The sequence below is a fragment of the Aquarana catesbeiana genome, linkage group LG06 (assembly GCF_042186555.1).
Source record: "Aquarana catesbeiana isolate 2022-GZ linkage group LG06, ASM4218655v1, whole genome shotgun sequence".
NCBI lineage: Eukaryota > Metazoa > Chordata > Amphibia > Anura > Ranidae > Aquarana > Aquarana catesbeiana.
The window spans coordinates 386618571-386634224 of NC_133329.1; the positions used below are offsets into that span (position 1 = coordinate 386618571).

Genomic DNA, 15654 nt, shown 5'->3' on the forward strand with positions numbered 1-15654 from the left:
CAGCGATCTCCTGGGTCCTGTAGTAAGCCGGACCTATGTAACTATGCAGTAAAGATCATAATATCACGTACCTGGTAGAGATTGAGTAAATGAGGGGCACTTCTTTTACCTCCTACCCAACACTTATGAAAGTGGTGACAGGGAGTGTGAGAGCACAGAGAGGCACGAGTAGCAGGCAGTATTGGATCTGTGTTGATGCCAGGTGCAAAGACTAGAGGATCGAGGATCCGAAAGCAGGATCCAAGAGCAAGAACACCATGGTACCCAAACAGGTTACAGGAACTAGATTGAACCCCTCACGAAGGGTGGACAGCTGGATACCATATCAGGGGACAGAGGAAGAGTCGGGCACAAACTGAGGTTAGGAACTGCTGAGCAGCCTATTAGCAAGTCAGGAAGCAAGTTGAAGTGAGAGGCATGTGGGCGGGGCTTAGCACATTCTATCGGGGACACACTAACAGTGCTCGCTTATGCCTGCACTCACAGGTGGAGGCCGTGCTCATGTGAAATCACCATTAAGGTGGCATTCCAGGTTAGAAGTGAGAATGCTCTACTTTGCACTGTTAACTCTTTGGGGTTGATTTACTAAAGGAAGATAGACCGTGCACTTTGCAAAGCACAGTTGCACTCTGCAAGTGCAGTTGCTCCAGAGCTTAGTAAATGAGTTCAAGCTTCACTTTGGAAAAAATACTCAATCACGTGTAAGGAAAAAAAAAAACAGCAATTGTGCTTGCACATGATTGGATGATGGAAGTCAGCAGAGCTTCTGGTCATTTACTACTGGAGCAACTGCACTTTGCAAAGTGCACAGTCTATTTGCCTTTAGTAAATCAACCCCATTGTGTACAATGCACTTCTCAGTGCTTTTCTCTTCATTGTGCTCTGACTTCTCATAGATGCAGCAAGGGGATACTGCGGAGCCTGTATCCCGCTCCATCAGCACAGGACACCATGTCACCTCTATCCCACTGACAACTCAAGATTTATCACTGACACTTAGCTATAAAATCTCTACATGTTTCCTAGCTCCTGCACTCCTGAGGATTCTCTCTCTCTCTTTCCCATGACTTAGAGGTGTTATACGTGGGATATTCCCTATGTGGCTATATCGGTCAGAGAGTGCGTGGGGCATCGGTCGCTAGGGAGAGGGTTAAACTTGTAAACCCCCTCGCTACCAGGGTCCTCCAACATCCATGCTAAGTCACCACAGTTTCCCGCTGGCTGGTTTCCTTAGCACCCAACATCACATTGTTTTCCCTTAACAACAACAATAAAGCCTCTTATCCTCCATCTCCCCTGCAGGTTAAATTTTGTAATGCTCCTTCCCCACTTCTCTTTATCCCCATACTAAGCCCTTTTCTTTTGATACACCATGCATGCACCCCTTTCTCAAAGAATTTCAGACCAGTCCTTTCTTGGAACCTTAGAACTTTTGCTCAAAACATTTATAAATATGGAGCCATATAAAACAGCCTCTCTTAGATTCTTCCATACACACGCTAGTTCTTCCTGTCTTTGGGTTGCCCAGTTCATACCTCTTAGATAATATAAAATCCTTTCAATAAAGTCCATGATCTGTCTTCAGTACCCTGACTGGGTATATGTGGCTGCAGTCCTCCTTGTACTTTTCCATTCAAGAACCCAGGACCAAGCTAGGTTGCCTCACCTTGTATTTATAGCCCACCACAAGGCGGCAGAGCCATAAACACCTGGGTGCTGGCAGCCTTAAAACCCCATCCTGACTTCTGAGCAGCCTGTAGCAAACTACACCATTAACCCACAAAAGGCAGTATAAACATCAACATATGAAGTAGAACCTGATCAAGCATTGTCCCAAAGAAGGCACCTGCCTACAGGCAGAATAAGCATATCAGGTTGAGTATAAAAAATCTGAAGACCAATTAGGACTTTTATTCAGCAGTGTTTCAGTTTATATAGGTCACTGGGCACACATTCCAGTGCTGTGTATACATACAAATGTTTTCATGAGCGTGCCCAACTTGCTAATGCATGTCTAGCAGTTACCCTATGTACAGAAGTATGTGCACACGCATAAACCCGCACTGGTTTCCTTACACTGACATGAAACCGCGCTTTCTTACACATACAGAGACTTCAGATTGGGCATCAAATGAAAATGAAAAGGATACTTTCTTAAAAATTGAGGAGCCCTCTTCAGATGATTGAATATTCAGCATACTGGCTAAGTGTTCATTTCAAGGCTTGTGAGAAGAAACAGACTTTGCAGTACTTGACATGACTGATGCTTCGGTAAGCAATCTGTTCATGGCTCTGCAAGCAAGCTCAGGAGGACACTGAAAGCTCACTGGACCAAGGCATGTAGAACATGACCACCAGGTGCCTTGTGATCCCAATGCTCAAATGTACTCTGCCCCCAAACGTGAATAGCAAAAATCGCTTTAGGTTGAGTTACAAGGAACTTAGCTAGTGTTACATTAGAGTACCTGGCTGTAAGCTTCCCTCTTTCCTCAGCAACTTGGACTGTGCTGATCCCTACTATTGACCCAAGCATTATCAGTAAATAATCTATGCTTGACTAAAGTGTTTTAGACTACATTTACAATGTCCCTTAAATTTTCACAACTGCTGTGGTGGGAATTCTTGGCACCAGCTCTTCACAACTAATCTTCAACATTAAATAATATATGTTTATTACAGGTATTTATATTGGATATATTGGGGCCAGTTTAGACAGGAGCCAATTAACAAGCAATTTCACATTCCAAAGACACATCCTAAAAGACATGCACTTAGGTTTATTGGCTCCTCTATAAACTTGCCCTGGGATGTACTAGCCCTAGCCTGAGTATTCACATTCCAATGGCATGCTGGTAGATCAACTGTCTCCTGTCTAAATTGGCCCTAGTATGGCCCTAGTATCTGTGCACTGCAAAACAGCTTTTGAAGAAGATGTACTGTAATGTCACATAAACTACCCATATCCCAAAACGACCGGGCGCTCTGCTTTTCTCCAGACGACGTAAGGAAGACCCTGTTCAGGATCAACCGACGAAAGGCTACTGGCCCTGATGACATACCTAGACGTGTGCTGAGAGACTGTGCTGTATAGCTGACAGTTGTCCTTACAGATATATTTAACATTTTGCTGAGTCAGGTGGTTGTCCCTACGTGTCTTAAATCCACCACCATAATTCCAGTGCCAAAGAAGACACCTGTGTCCTGTTTGCATGAATATCCTCCCATAGCACAAACTCCAATAATGATGAAGTGCTTTGAGAGGTTAGTCATGCATCACATTAAGTCCAGTCTTCCAAACACTCTGGACCCATATCAGATTGCATACTGTCCAAACCGTTCCGTGGTATTGTCTACCCTTCACTTGGCCCTTACCCACTTAGAACAGAAAGACTCTTATGTTAGAATGTATGTTATGTTATGTTAGACTCTTATGTTATGTTCATTGACTTTAGCTCAGCATTTAATACAATAATTCCTCAGCAACTTATCACTAAATTGAACTCGCTGGGCCTCAACCTGCCCCTCTCTAATTGGATCCTGGACTTTTTAACCGAAAACACCTCAGTCAGTCCGTGTTGGCTGCAGCACCTCGAGCACTACCACATAGAGCACAGGTGCCCCAGGGATGTGTGCTCAGCCCGCTGCTCTTCACACTGCTGACCCACAACTGTACTGCCAAGTTCAGCTCCAACCATATCATCAAGTTTGCGGATGACACAACTGTGGTAGGTCTCATCAGCAACAATGATGAAACACTCTACAGAGAGGAAGTGGCACAACTGGTTAAATGGTGTAGTGCAAACAACCTGTTCCTTAATGTAAGCAAAACAAAGGAGGTTGTGATGGATTTCAGGAGAAATTCTGTTGATCACCCCCCACTGACTATCGACAGCTTGACTGTGGAGAGAGTAAGCAGTATTTAATTCATGGGAGTACACATCTCAGAGGATCTTACCTGGACAACCAACATCACTAACCAAGAAGGCACAACAGTGCCTATATTTTCTCCGCCGCCTTAAAAAAGCCAGTCTCCCTCCACCCATCCTTACTACATTCTATAGGGGAACCATTGAAAGCGTGCTGACCAGCTGCATCATTGTCTGGTATGGGAACTGCAGATCTACTGACCGCAAGACCCTGCAGCGGCTAGTGAAGACAAGTGAAAAGATTATTGGTGTCTCTCTCCCTTCCATCCTGGACATTTTCCATACACGATGCTCCACCAAAGCTACCAGTATCCTGAAGGATCCTACCCATCCCTCCCAGTCTCTTCCAGCTCTTGCCATCAGGTAGAAGGTACCAGAGTATCAAAACCAGGACTGTCAGACTGCACAACAGTTTTTTCCCCCAGGCTGTGAGAGCCCTCAACTCCAATCCTCTTTTAAACCTCTTCTACAACCTATATATTGTGACCAGGAACGTCTCACTTACCCTCCTTTTTACTCTTGAATATGCACTAGACACTTTTATAAACACTTGCTGCTACAAAGACTTTTAGAAATATACAGTATATTTACAGTTACGTAGTTCCCAGATGTGAATAGGTTTATCATTTTTTTTTTTAATTCTTCACTGTATTTTTATTCTTTGTATATTTATTTATAATTATGTTTAATTTGTATGTAGCACTGTGGCCCTGTGAGATACGACATTTCGTTCTACCGTATGTCCTCACGTGTAGAAGAATGACAATAAAGCTTCACTTGACTTGACATGACAGCAGATGGAAATACGAAACCATTGCTAATGTGTCCCACAGTTTATGGCCTTTCCCCTCCAGGTACAGGTGTTGTGCAACCTAAAGGTATAAAAAGGAGATGCTCTTACTGAGCTTTACAAATACCGAAGACAACAGAACATTTGCAGCTCTCTACCAAATCTCACATCGTAAGTATAATAAATGTTTTCTTAGCCTACGGGAATGTTGTTTTTTCATACAGAATGATGTTTTTTTGATAATTATTGATGTTAAGAGTTTGGTTGAACGTTTAATAATGATCCAACCACATCTTATAGTATGTGTATGTGTATGTGTATGTGTTAGGACAGTCTGCAGACACCCATAGTACCATTGTCCTCATAGGAGCAATAGCAAGTAAATGGACGAACCAAATAATGACATAGTTCTTTTCTGTTTGATATCTATCACCCAAGGGTAACAGCTGAGGTTTGTGGGTGAACATAACCTTGCTGACCTCTGTTCGATTCCTCAAAAGTCTTTAAAGGATACGTTGGGTGGCACAGTGGTGTAGTGGTAGCACTCTCGCCTAGCAGTAAGAAGGGTCGCTGGTTTGAATCCCAACCACGACATTACCTGCCTGGAATTTGCATGTTCTCCCTGTGCCTGCGTGGGTTTCCTCCAGGTACTCTGGTTTCCTCCCACATTCCAAAGACATGCTGGTAGGTTAATTGGATCCTGTCTAAATTGTCCCTGTCTAAATTGTCCCTAGTATGTATGAATGTGAGTTAGGGACCTTAGATTGTAAGCTCCTTGAGGGTAGGGACTGCTGTGAATGTACAATGTATATGTAAAGCGTTGCGTAAATTGACAGCGCTATATAAGTACCTGATATATAAATAAATAAGTTTGCCTTTGTAGCATGGTATATGTTACACCCGTATTAAGGATGTAACACGTAACAAGTTACAGTACAGCACCTGATCACACTCCCCTCACCCCCCCCCCCATTCCGTGACAGTGGGCAGGGGCTCTTCACTCTGCCCACACAACAGAATTATTCATTCATAGAGTTCTGTGGATGTATGAAATACGAGTACAATTGGCCACCAAAGCTGCCAACTTGTAGTTCTCAATGAACTACGAGGGCACTGGTGAGTGCTCTCTAATTCAATGATTCTTCCTGCAGTTCAGTAACTGTCTGCCTGTATGGGGGCTACGAGCAGACAGCTGACTGAGAGTCAGGAGAATAGAAGGGGAACTTATCCTTTAAGATCGGATGACCACCTTCAAATGCCAATTGGTGCTTTAAAGCTGAATTGTATAGAGATATAAAAGACAAAAAATAATGCAACTCTGTATTCATTAATACATCAGAAAATGTAATTTTTAAAGCCCCCCAAAAGGGGAAGCTCCACTTGTCTGCGTCCTCCGCCCTCCACCCCTCCGCTGCCACATTTGACACATTTTTGGGAGAAGGAGGGAGTGGGTACCTGGTTTTGTTTGGTCCCTCCTCCTTCCCCTCCGCAGCCGGCCCATTAACAGAGCGTAGCGTGATTCGCGAATGCGCAGTAGGACACTGGCAGTGAAGCCGTGAGGCTTCACTGCCATTTTACCTTAGCCAAGATGGCGGCGCCAGCACCCTAGAGCCGATTCAAGAATCAAGATTCAAGAATTCAAGAATCGGCTTGGGTGAGGACACTGCTGGATGCCTGGATAGGTAAGTGCCCTAATAGTAAAAGTCAGAAGCTACAGTATTTGTATTTTTACGGTGCTCAAACCTCTCCACATTGTATCAATCTGTTAGTACAGTCATTTTAAATATATAATGTAAGCACACCACATAACAAAAATGGTTTAGAGTTACAGTTGCAATAGGTATATACATACACTTATACAATAGGTACAAATATCCAAGTATGTCATATCACATCAGACATAGTACAGCATAAGTTATCTTTCTATAATCTGTGTGTGTGAATGCGCTACTCTTTTACCATACACCACTCATATTTATACATCACTTTCATGTTAATAATCAATAAATTGTACAATCAATAAACTAATATAAACTCCCTCATGCCCCCCTAAAATTATATGTGTGTTCCACTTATATATCCCCCCACTATCAGAACATATTTATAAATCACCAATATTCACCAATCTGTAAGTAAAAATTAGTAACATAAAAAAAGGGTTAACATAAAGTCCATGTGCCAAAGTGCAAATTCGTCAATAAATGCTGTAATTTCAGCCCTTTAAGTACCGCTGTGTATCATCTGTGATTCATTGTGACTTTTGTGACACACCACCACCATTTAGATCGGCCACTCACCAGGTACTTCTTGTATAAGATGCCTTCGGTTCATTAATAGGGATAACCACTCCACCTTTTGTACTGTTTCACACCTGCTATGCCTGAGCTTTGGTATTTCTCATGCAAAATATATGGACAACGATCATTGCGCAGTGCGTTTAAAACTTGTTTATTATCAAAAAAAATACAAAGTGTACACTCACATTTAAAAGTGCCCTCGAGCCGGCACTAAGCTATTCCAGCAGTTAAGGATGGGTATCTTTAGTAGATGGGTATCTTTAGTAGCGTGGTCAGCCTGTGTGCGGTAAGAGTCACCCCCGCATCCGGCTTGCGCTTCACCCCTCATTCCCGTTCGTTCCGGACGTTCAGAGCTTCCTGATGACGCATACTATGATGTGAAACGCGTAGAAGCTGCTGGGAAATTTTTAATCAGGTGAGCGTGAACATCCGGAACGAATGGGAACGAGGGGTGAAGCGCAAGCCGGATGTGGGGGTGACTCTTACCACACACAGGCTGACCACGTTACTAAAGATACCCATCCTTAACTGCTGGAATAGCTTAGTGCCGGCTCGAGGGCACTTTTAAATGTGAGTGTACACTTTGTATTTTTGTGATAATAAACGAGTTTTAAACGCACTGCGCAATGATCGTTGTCCATATATTTTGCATGAGAAATACCAAAGCTCAGGCATAGCAGGTGTGAAACAGTACAAAAGGTGGAGTGGTTATCCCTATTAATGAACCGAAGGCATATTATACAAGAAGTACCTGGTGAGTGGCCGATCTAAATGGTGGTGGTGTGTCACAAAAGTCACAATGAATCACAGATGATACACAGCGGTACTTAAAGGGCTGAAATTACAGCATTTATTGACGAATTTGCACTTTGGCACATGGACTTTATGTTAACCCTTTTTTTATGTTACTAATTTTTACTTACAGATTGGTGAATATTGGTGATTTATAAATATGTTCTGATAGTGGGGGGATATATAAGTTGAACACACATATAATTTTAGGGAGGCATGAGGGAGTTTATATCAGTTTATTGATTGTACAATTTATTGATTATTAACATGAAAGTGATGTATAAATATGAGTGGTGTATGGTAAAAGAGTAGCGCATTCACACACACAGATTATAGTTACCGTATTTATCAGCGTATAACACGCACCGGCGTATAACACGCACCCCAATTTAGGAGGGAATTTTAAGGAAAAAAAACTTTTAGGAGGGAAGTTGAAGGGAAAAAAACTTACATTTAAATGCCCATCATTGCAGCCTTCTCAGTGCAGCCTTGCCCCAGTGCAGCCATGTCAGTGCAGCCTTGCCCCAGTGCAGCCATGTCAGTGCAGCCATGTCAGTGCAGCCTTGTCAGTGCAGCCTTGTCAGTGCAGCCTTCCCCAGTGTCCATTGCAGCCTTATCCCAGTGCAGCCTTGCCCCAGTGCAGCCTTGCAGCTCGCTGAGCTTCAAAATCGCCGACCGCGATTTGAAAATGGCGCCGCCGGCACCGAAATACACAGAGCCGGTCCTCGGCTCTTCTCGGCGGCTCTCGTTCACTTTCGGCTCCACTCATAGTCCCGCCCGGGATGGGCGTGACTGTGAGCGGAGCTATCCGAACCTAGCCGAGTACACTCGGCTAGGTTCGGGCGGCACTCGAGTGAAGCCGAAAGTGGCCGAGAAGAGCGGAGGACCGGCACTGTGTATTTTGGCGCCGGCGGCGCCATTTTCAAATCGCGGTTGGCGATTTTTTAGATCTGTCAGCTCAGGATCGCAGGGGATCGGCGTATAACACGCACCCGCGATTTTCCCCTGATTTTAAGGGGAAAAAAGTGCATGTTATACGCCGATAAATACGGTATATCCCATTTCACTGAATGGTCTTTTTGAATGCAGCAACTTAAAAAAGTTTTTTAAAGGGAAAAAAGAAAAGTTTTTTTTGCGCCGGTGACACATATATATTGATAAGTTATCTTTCGACTATTGAATCACACCAACAAAAATACATGCATGTATATAGGTACAGTGGGCAACACATAGAACATGTATCAGCTGATGTTAAGAAATACATAAAGGAGTTCAGTACCCGGAATAGAGCAATTATTATTATTATACAGGATTTATATAGCGCCAACAGTTTACAATATAAAAAGGAGACAATACAGTTATATTACAATCAAATACAAGAGGATTAAGAGGGCCCTGCTCAGAAGAGCTTACAATCTAATAGGGTGGGGCAGGTGGAACAAAAGTTTGTAACTGTGGGGAATGAGCTGATGGAAGTGGTAGAAGATTAGTTGGAGACGTGATAGGTTTTCAGGGATCGCCTGAAGGTAGCAAGAGTAGGGGATAGCCGGACAGGTGGAGATACCGAGTTCCAGAGGATGGGAGAGCCTCTGGAGAAATCCTGGAGACGAGCATGAGAGGAGGAGACGAGAGAGCTTGAGAGTAGGAGGTCTTGAGAAGAGCGGAGAGGACGATTTGGGTTATATTTGGAGACAAGTTTGGTGATGTAGCTCGAGGCAGAGTTGTGAATGGCTTTGTATGTTGTGATTAGTATTTTGAATTTAATTCGCTGGGTGACTGGGAGCCAGTGTAGCTGAGCCAGACCCTGGTAAAAAAGAGAGAGGAGGAGAAAAATCAACATTTTGGGATGTAAGAACCCCCTTTCTCAAGAACCTTCTAGGAGTTCTATTCTGGGTACTGAACTCTTGTATGTATTTCTGAACATCGGGATGTAAGGACGTAAATTTTACTTGGATACAACGTTGCACGACCGCGCAATTGTCAGTTAAAGCGAAGCAGTGCCGTATCCCAAAAAAGGGCTTGTTCGGGAAGGGGGTAAATCTTCCGGGGCTGAAGTGGTTAATCAGGGCTGGGCAAGGCAAGTCCCTCTCAGGCTCTCATGTCTCATACAACTTGTGATGTGTGACAGTGTACTTACAGTACCAGGATTCGGACTCCTGCAGACAATGCTGCTATGGGGAACTTACTGGTGGCAGAATGGACAGGGTGAGGCTCAATGCCGAGCCTCCAGAACATGGACACAGTGACAGGCTGCAACACCACAGGCAGCGGCAGGTGCTGTTCAGGTTGACTGTTGACAGTGGACAACTGCTCAGCTCACACTCAGGCACATGACTGGTGTATAGCTGATTTTCCGTGTGCTCCAAAAAACCCATTCCACTACTTGCCTTACCTTACTTATTAAAATGATCACCACACACCTTCTGGATTAAATGGCCATCCAGCCCGTTTATTAAAAAATAACAATTTATTTAAAAACAAACTCAATTTAAATATATATATATAACCATATAAATAAATAAAACAGAACTATATATATATATATATATATATATATATATATATATATATATATATATATATATATATATACCGCATCAGCTGCACCACCACCACCACAGTATCCTTGGCCCCTAGCCGTGGTTCCCACTAGCACAGGGACGAACCATTGCCACCTTCATACCACTAAAGCCTGATGACTGGTAGCCCATTATTTCCAGCTAGGGAGGGTACCCATACAGAGATAGGTCCAACCCTCCCTACACCATATCCCGTTTACCTTCCACCATTCCAACCTACAGGAACCAGAGACCCATGCCTAACAACCCAAATACACACAACTTACATTTCAAACAACCAAACAACAAGGAGGGTGGGTGGGAAAAAACCCTACCTAAACCTCTCACTTCCTGCGCTGCCCCACGAGTGACTAACCCCTCCCCTCTGCAGGGTCAAAATTAACTGTGCCACTCCTCCCCCTGACCAATCCAAACCTCCCCCTCCCACTACAGCTGTCCCCAGTCATGTTCGCCCTCCACCCAAGGTTCCCTTTTCATTCCGGGCTTGTTCTGGAAGCTCTCTTCAGATGTGCTCCCTTCCCTCAGGCTCTGAGCCACGCTGAAGATGGAAGGGGTGGGTGGAGCTAATTGACTGGGCGCAAAGGCTGAGCGCTCCAAATGCTGGGGCGGCCGTGGCCTCTGACGTCACTGGTTGCTAGATGCCAGGCAATTCTTTTTTATTTTTCTTTACATAGTAGGTGGGTGGGAAAAAGACACAAGTCCATCAAGTTCAACCTATGTGTGTGATTATTTGTCAGTATTACATTGTATAACCCTGTATGTTGTGGTCGTTCAGGTTCTTATCTAATAGTTTTTTGAAACTATCGATGCTCCCCGCTGAGACCACCGCCTGTGGAAGGGAATTCCACATCCTTGCTGCTCATACAGTAAAGAACCTTCTACGCAGTTTAAGGTTAAACCTCTTTTCTTCTAATTTTAGTGAGTGGCCACGTGTCTTATTAAATTCCCTTCTGCAAAAAAGTTGTACCCCTATTGTGGGGTCACCAGTACGGTATTTGCAAATTGAAATCATATCCCCCCTCAAGCGTCTCTTCTCCAGAGAGGATAAGTTCAGTGCTTGCAACCTTTCTTGATAACTAATATCCTCCAGACCCTTTATTAGCTTTGTTGCCCTTCTCTGTACTCGCTCCATTTCCAGTACATCCTTCCTGAGGACTGGTGCCCAGAACTGGACAGCATACTCTAGGTGCAGCCAGACCAGATTCTAGCAACCAGTGCAGCACACAGCCGACCAGGATCGGACCTGCTCCTGCTGACTGATCTGACCCCCTCGAGACAGGTAGGGTATGGCTAGGCGGCTACTAAGGTACGGGTACTCGGTACTACTCCTGACAACTTTGCAGCGCCCTTGTTTACGGCTGCCCTCCTCTTAAAATGCCGCCTGGAACCATGGTCCCACTGGGTTCCATGGTAGAGCCAGCCCTGGCTGTGACACCGTCCCAATAAAAGCATCATGGATATTGCATCTGGCAGCCTTCTCCCTTGCAGGCCCTGGGGGTGAATGAATGACACAGTCAGGTGGGTGGAGTCCCGCACATCAAATTAACTATCATTGTATTCTGCTGGTGGGAAAGGCTCCCTGCGCTCCCCGCTGGCAGAACACAAGAGCGCAGCGGGAAGGATTCCTCCATCAACACTGACTGTGTTGATGGGGTAATCCAGCAATTTCCTTTCCTTCAACCATAAAATTGCATAATGTATGGCCTGCCTAACTGCCCTTCATGGCTGCTCCCTATCTAGTGATGGGGCACACCAATGATGTGTTCACTTGTGTGCACTCTCTAATCATTCACTGCACATGTGCTAAAATGAATGTTGCAATAATACATTAAAAGTGACATGCATTCTGCTACTAGCATAGTGTGATGATTTTTCAGCTGCCCATCTATGAGAACATGTCAGGACTGAAATGTGGGAGCTTTCATGGCTGACCTTTGTTTGAAGGTGCAAGGTTGGGGCTGTCATCCTTGATTTGCCAATTTGAAAGTACAGTAGCTCACCTGAAGAAAGCATGCTGACAGGGCATTATCCAACATATTGGTATAAACTTGATACGGGTCATTGACTCAATAAATGGTTAGGGTTTGTACAACACATGAGGGCTACCAAGGCTTCCTAATGGAGTTGTAGACCAAAGATGGAAGCAGATTTAATGTGTAATGCTATACCACCCAACTTTCTGAAAAGAGAAAACAGAGACTCCATGAATAGACCACTATCTTCCAGTTGATACAATGCAGTTTGCAGCTCCAGAAATAAATAATAGGAGCCCAGGAGGAAAAGTTAAATGTGAATACATACCCAAAGCTGGCTAACCCCTTAGAGAAACACACACAACATACCAGCAGTATATTGCATGCTTCATTGCCAACCTACCATGTGTGCTGCAGTTTAGCTGAACCTCGTAACCACGGGAGGCTTCTGTTTATTTTGGGCAAAGCACTGTGCTGACCTAAGGCCATTTTCACACAACGGGTCCGCTCAGGTCCACCTATCAGTTTTTCAGGAGTTTTTCTTGTGTCTGCCTACCTCCAATCTGATCTGGTCTGCTAAAAAACCAGAAGGAGATCTGTCCCCCTCTATCTAGGCAGTTTAATCATAGGGAAGTTGGGAGTAAATGGACAGCAGAGTCCTTCTACTCCTGGCCGCCCATAGAGAAAAAGAGACTCTGTACGTGCCCGCTCTGCATAGACTGAGCGGACACGGACCTGTCATCTGCCCATTCTGCTCCGACCAGCAGGGGATCAGCGGACAGATCCCCTGCTGATCAAAATGGAGTCTGCCCTGTATGAAAGGGGCCTAAAAGTTCATCTTCCCCTTTTAGATCCAGATGGAACTTCTGCCTGCAGATGGGGCCCACTGCACTGATTTCTAGAGGATTCTAAAATCATAGTTGGGGGGCATTCAGCCTGAATATTTATGGGACTCCAGCCAATCCCTAGGGAGTTGTGCCAAGTTGGTGGTGAAAGAGCCCATAAGTAGTTTGAGGCCTGAGCAGCAAGATAGAGATCCTGGGTCTAGTCCTGCTGGGGGTGCTCTGACCCCAGTGCTGAAGAGTTAAAAACTGTGTGTAGCTTTTAAACTCTGGAAGGTGTACTAGTCACCATCAGCATAGAGATGCTGTGGGACATTCCATTTTGTACTGTGCAGCCAGAAGGTTGAGGAGTCCTCAAGTTATTCAATTCTACAGTTTATTGGGGTATCTCATGCTCCCTCTCCCTATCCAAGTTCATTGTTCCCAATAAAAAAACAAAAACAGCAACTCCTAGACTGTTCTTTGGAGCCAGCGGAAGAGTGAGGAAAATGCTGGGTGCCTGACTGCGTGTGCTCTAAGTGGGGAAATAGGACTGCATTCACCAGCAGCTCCTACAAGGGTGCACTACACATAAACAAAACCCTGTGTAGTATATTTACAGCTTAACCGATAAATGAGTGCAACTTTTATTTGCATGGAACAATAATTTATTCATTAATTTTTATGTTGTCTTCTTTCCAGCATATAAGCCATGGTGAAGATTGTCCCTAAGAGCAAAAGTAGAGCAGATTTTTGTGGTGTTGACAAATATTATTATATTGTCAGGCCAGACCTCACTTGTTATATGAGGTCAACAAATTTTAACCGTGGAGAAAATCTCGAGATCTTCAGCTTGCACCCATCCTGCAGGAATGGAGATCATTACTTGGCCTATGAAGATGATCATTTTTACATCATCCAGTCAAACTGTTACCGTCGAGTTACAAACATGAACACAGATGAAGGTTCTGTTGTTTACACCCTACACCCCAACTGTCAAGGAGGTGATCATTATTTATCCGCTTTTGGATACTTCTATATCATTTTCCAAAGCCGTGGGGTCTATCGCCGAACAACCAACATGAACCAAGATGAAAAGGGCGAAGAATTCACGCTACACCCTGAATGTAGAAATGGCACTTATTATTTTGGTGTGAAAAATTACTACTATTTTGTGAGGCCTGATGACCAGTGGGGAATTCAGTACACCAGATGTACCAACTTCAACAAAAACGAGGGTGCTGAAACCTTCTCATTCCATACCAGTATCTACAGCTTTCTTCCTGGAGGTCTGGCTATTGCCAAGGGTCCATCTTTCGGTGAGTGGGTGTGCATCAAGACCATCAGCAATGACTCACAGACCCCTGTTGAATGGAAGAAGCGAGTCACCAAGAAGACTGGGTATGAGAAGGAGAAGACTTCCAGTATAGAGCACAATTGGAAAATATCAGCAACAGTCTCGGCTGAGACAGGAGGCTTGAGTTCTTTGATTGCTAAGACCCAGTTTTCACTTACAACTGAATATGGTGGGTGTAGTACAAACACAGAGAAGGAGAACTGGACAGAGGCCACTGAAGTTGAAGAGACAATAACTGTCAACTTGAAGCCACATGAAAAAATATTTCTCTATGTCTACCAGATGGGCCTAGGGAAAGATCCTGTACTACATTGCCGGGACATGAGAATTCTTGACACCTCTACCCCACCTACTGACAATCCCCTGCCACGTGCATGAGATTCGTTTCTATATTTTGGTGATGGGGCTTCCATGAATTTCTATCAATAGCACTGCATGGTAGTCATTTAAAATAGATCTCAACCCTAACTGGGTGACATTTAGTTTGCAAAGATATTTATGTATCACAAACAATTGTTATTTTAAAACAAATAAAATACTGTTTTCATCCCTTTCATTATCTTTGTGCTGCTGATTTTGCCCAGCCTCTTGTATCCACTTCCAGTGTACATGCACTTTCTCCAGCATTGACTGTATTTTAATTTCTATAGCTGCCAACATTTTCCAAAAATTTCCAGGGACACTTTTTTGATGTGAGTCCAGCAAGCCATTGTAGGCAGATAATGTACTTTAATTAGGGATGGGACGTTCATTAAAATGGGCTTGGTTCTACAAGAGGCATATCATAAACATCATGTAGCACTTACGCTTGAAGGAGCCGCTGGAAATTTGCCCAGGTTCTTCCCCAGTGGATTGTCCCACAGCCAGGCACACAAACACAGTCACCTTTTTCTCCATAACCAGTCTGGGGGTGTTCTTTTTGTTATTTTTTTCTTTTTGGAGTAACTGGGATAGGGTTGAGGGAATTGAGTTGGATACTCCAAAAACAGAACTATGTACAGATTGAGGACAATAAACTCTTTTCTGAAAATCGGAAGCAGAAGTCCTTGCATGTATCAACTGTAGCCTTGGCTTATAGTAGAAGCAGTTAAAAGCAGGCTTCTTTCTTTAGCGCACCAA

The 15654-nt window shown here is 44.1% G+C and overlaps 1 protein-coding gene across 1 annotated transcript; it reads left to right on the forward strand.

Moving 5' to 3' along the window:
• The first annotated feature begins 4667 nt into the window (after positions 1-4667).
• Positions 4668-15091, forward strand: LOC141147811 (uncharacterized). Its single transcript, XM_073634982.1, has 2 exons — positions 4668-4887; positions 13881-15091. The coding sequence occupies exon 2, from the start codon at positions 13891-13893 to the stop codon at positions 14911-14913; it is 1023 nt and encodes a 340-aa protein (XP_073491083.1). The 5' UTR covers positions 4668-4887; positions 13881-13890; the 3' UTR covers positions 14914-15091.
• The last annotated feature ends 563 nt before the right edge of the window (positions 15092-15654 follow it).

Coding starts and splice junctions, on each gene's coding strand:
- LOC141147811 (XM_073634982.1), top strand. CDS start 13,891: ATGGTGAAGATTGTCCCTAAGAGCAAAAGTAGAGCAGATTTTTGTGGT.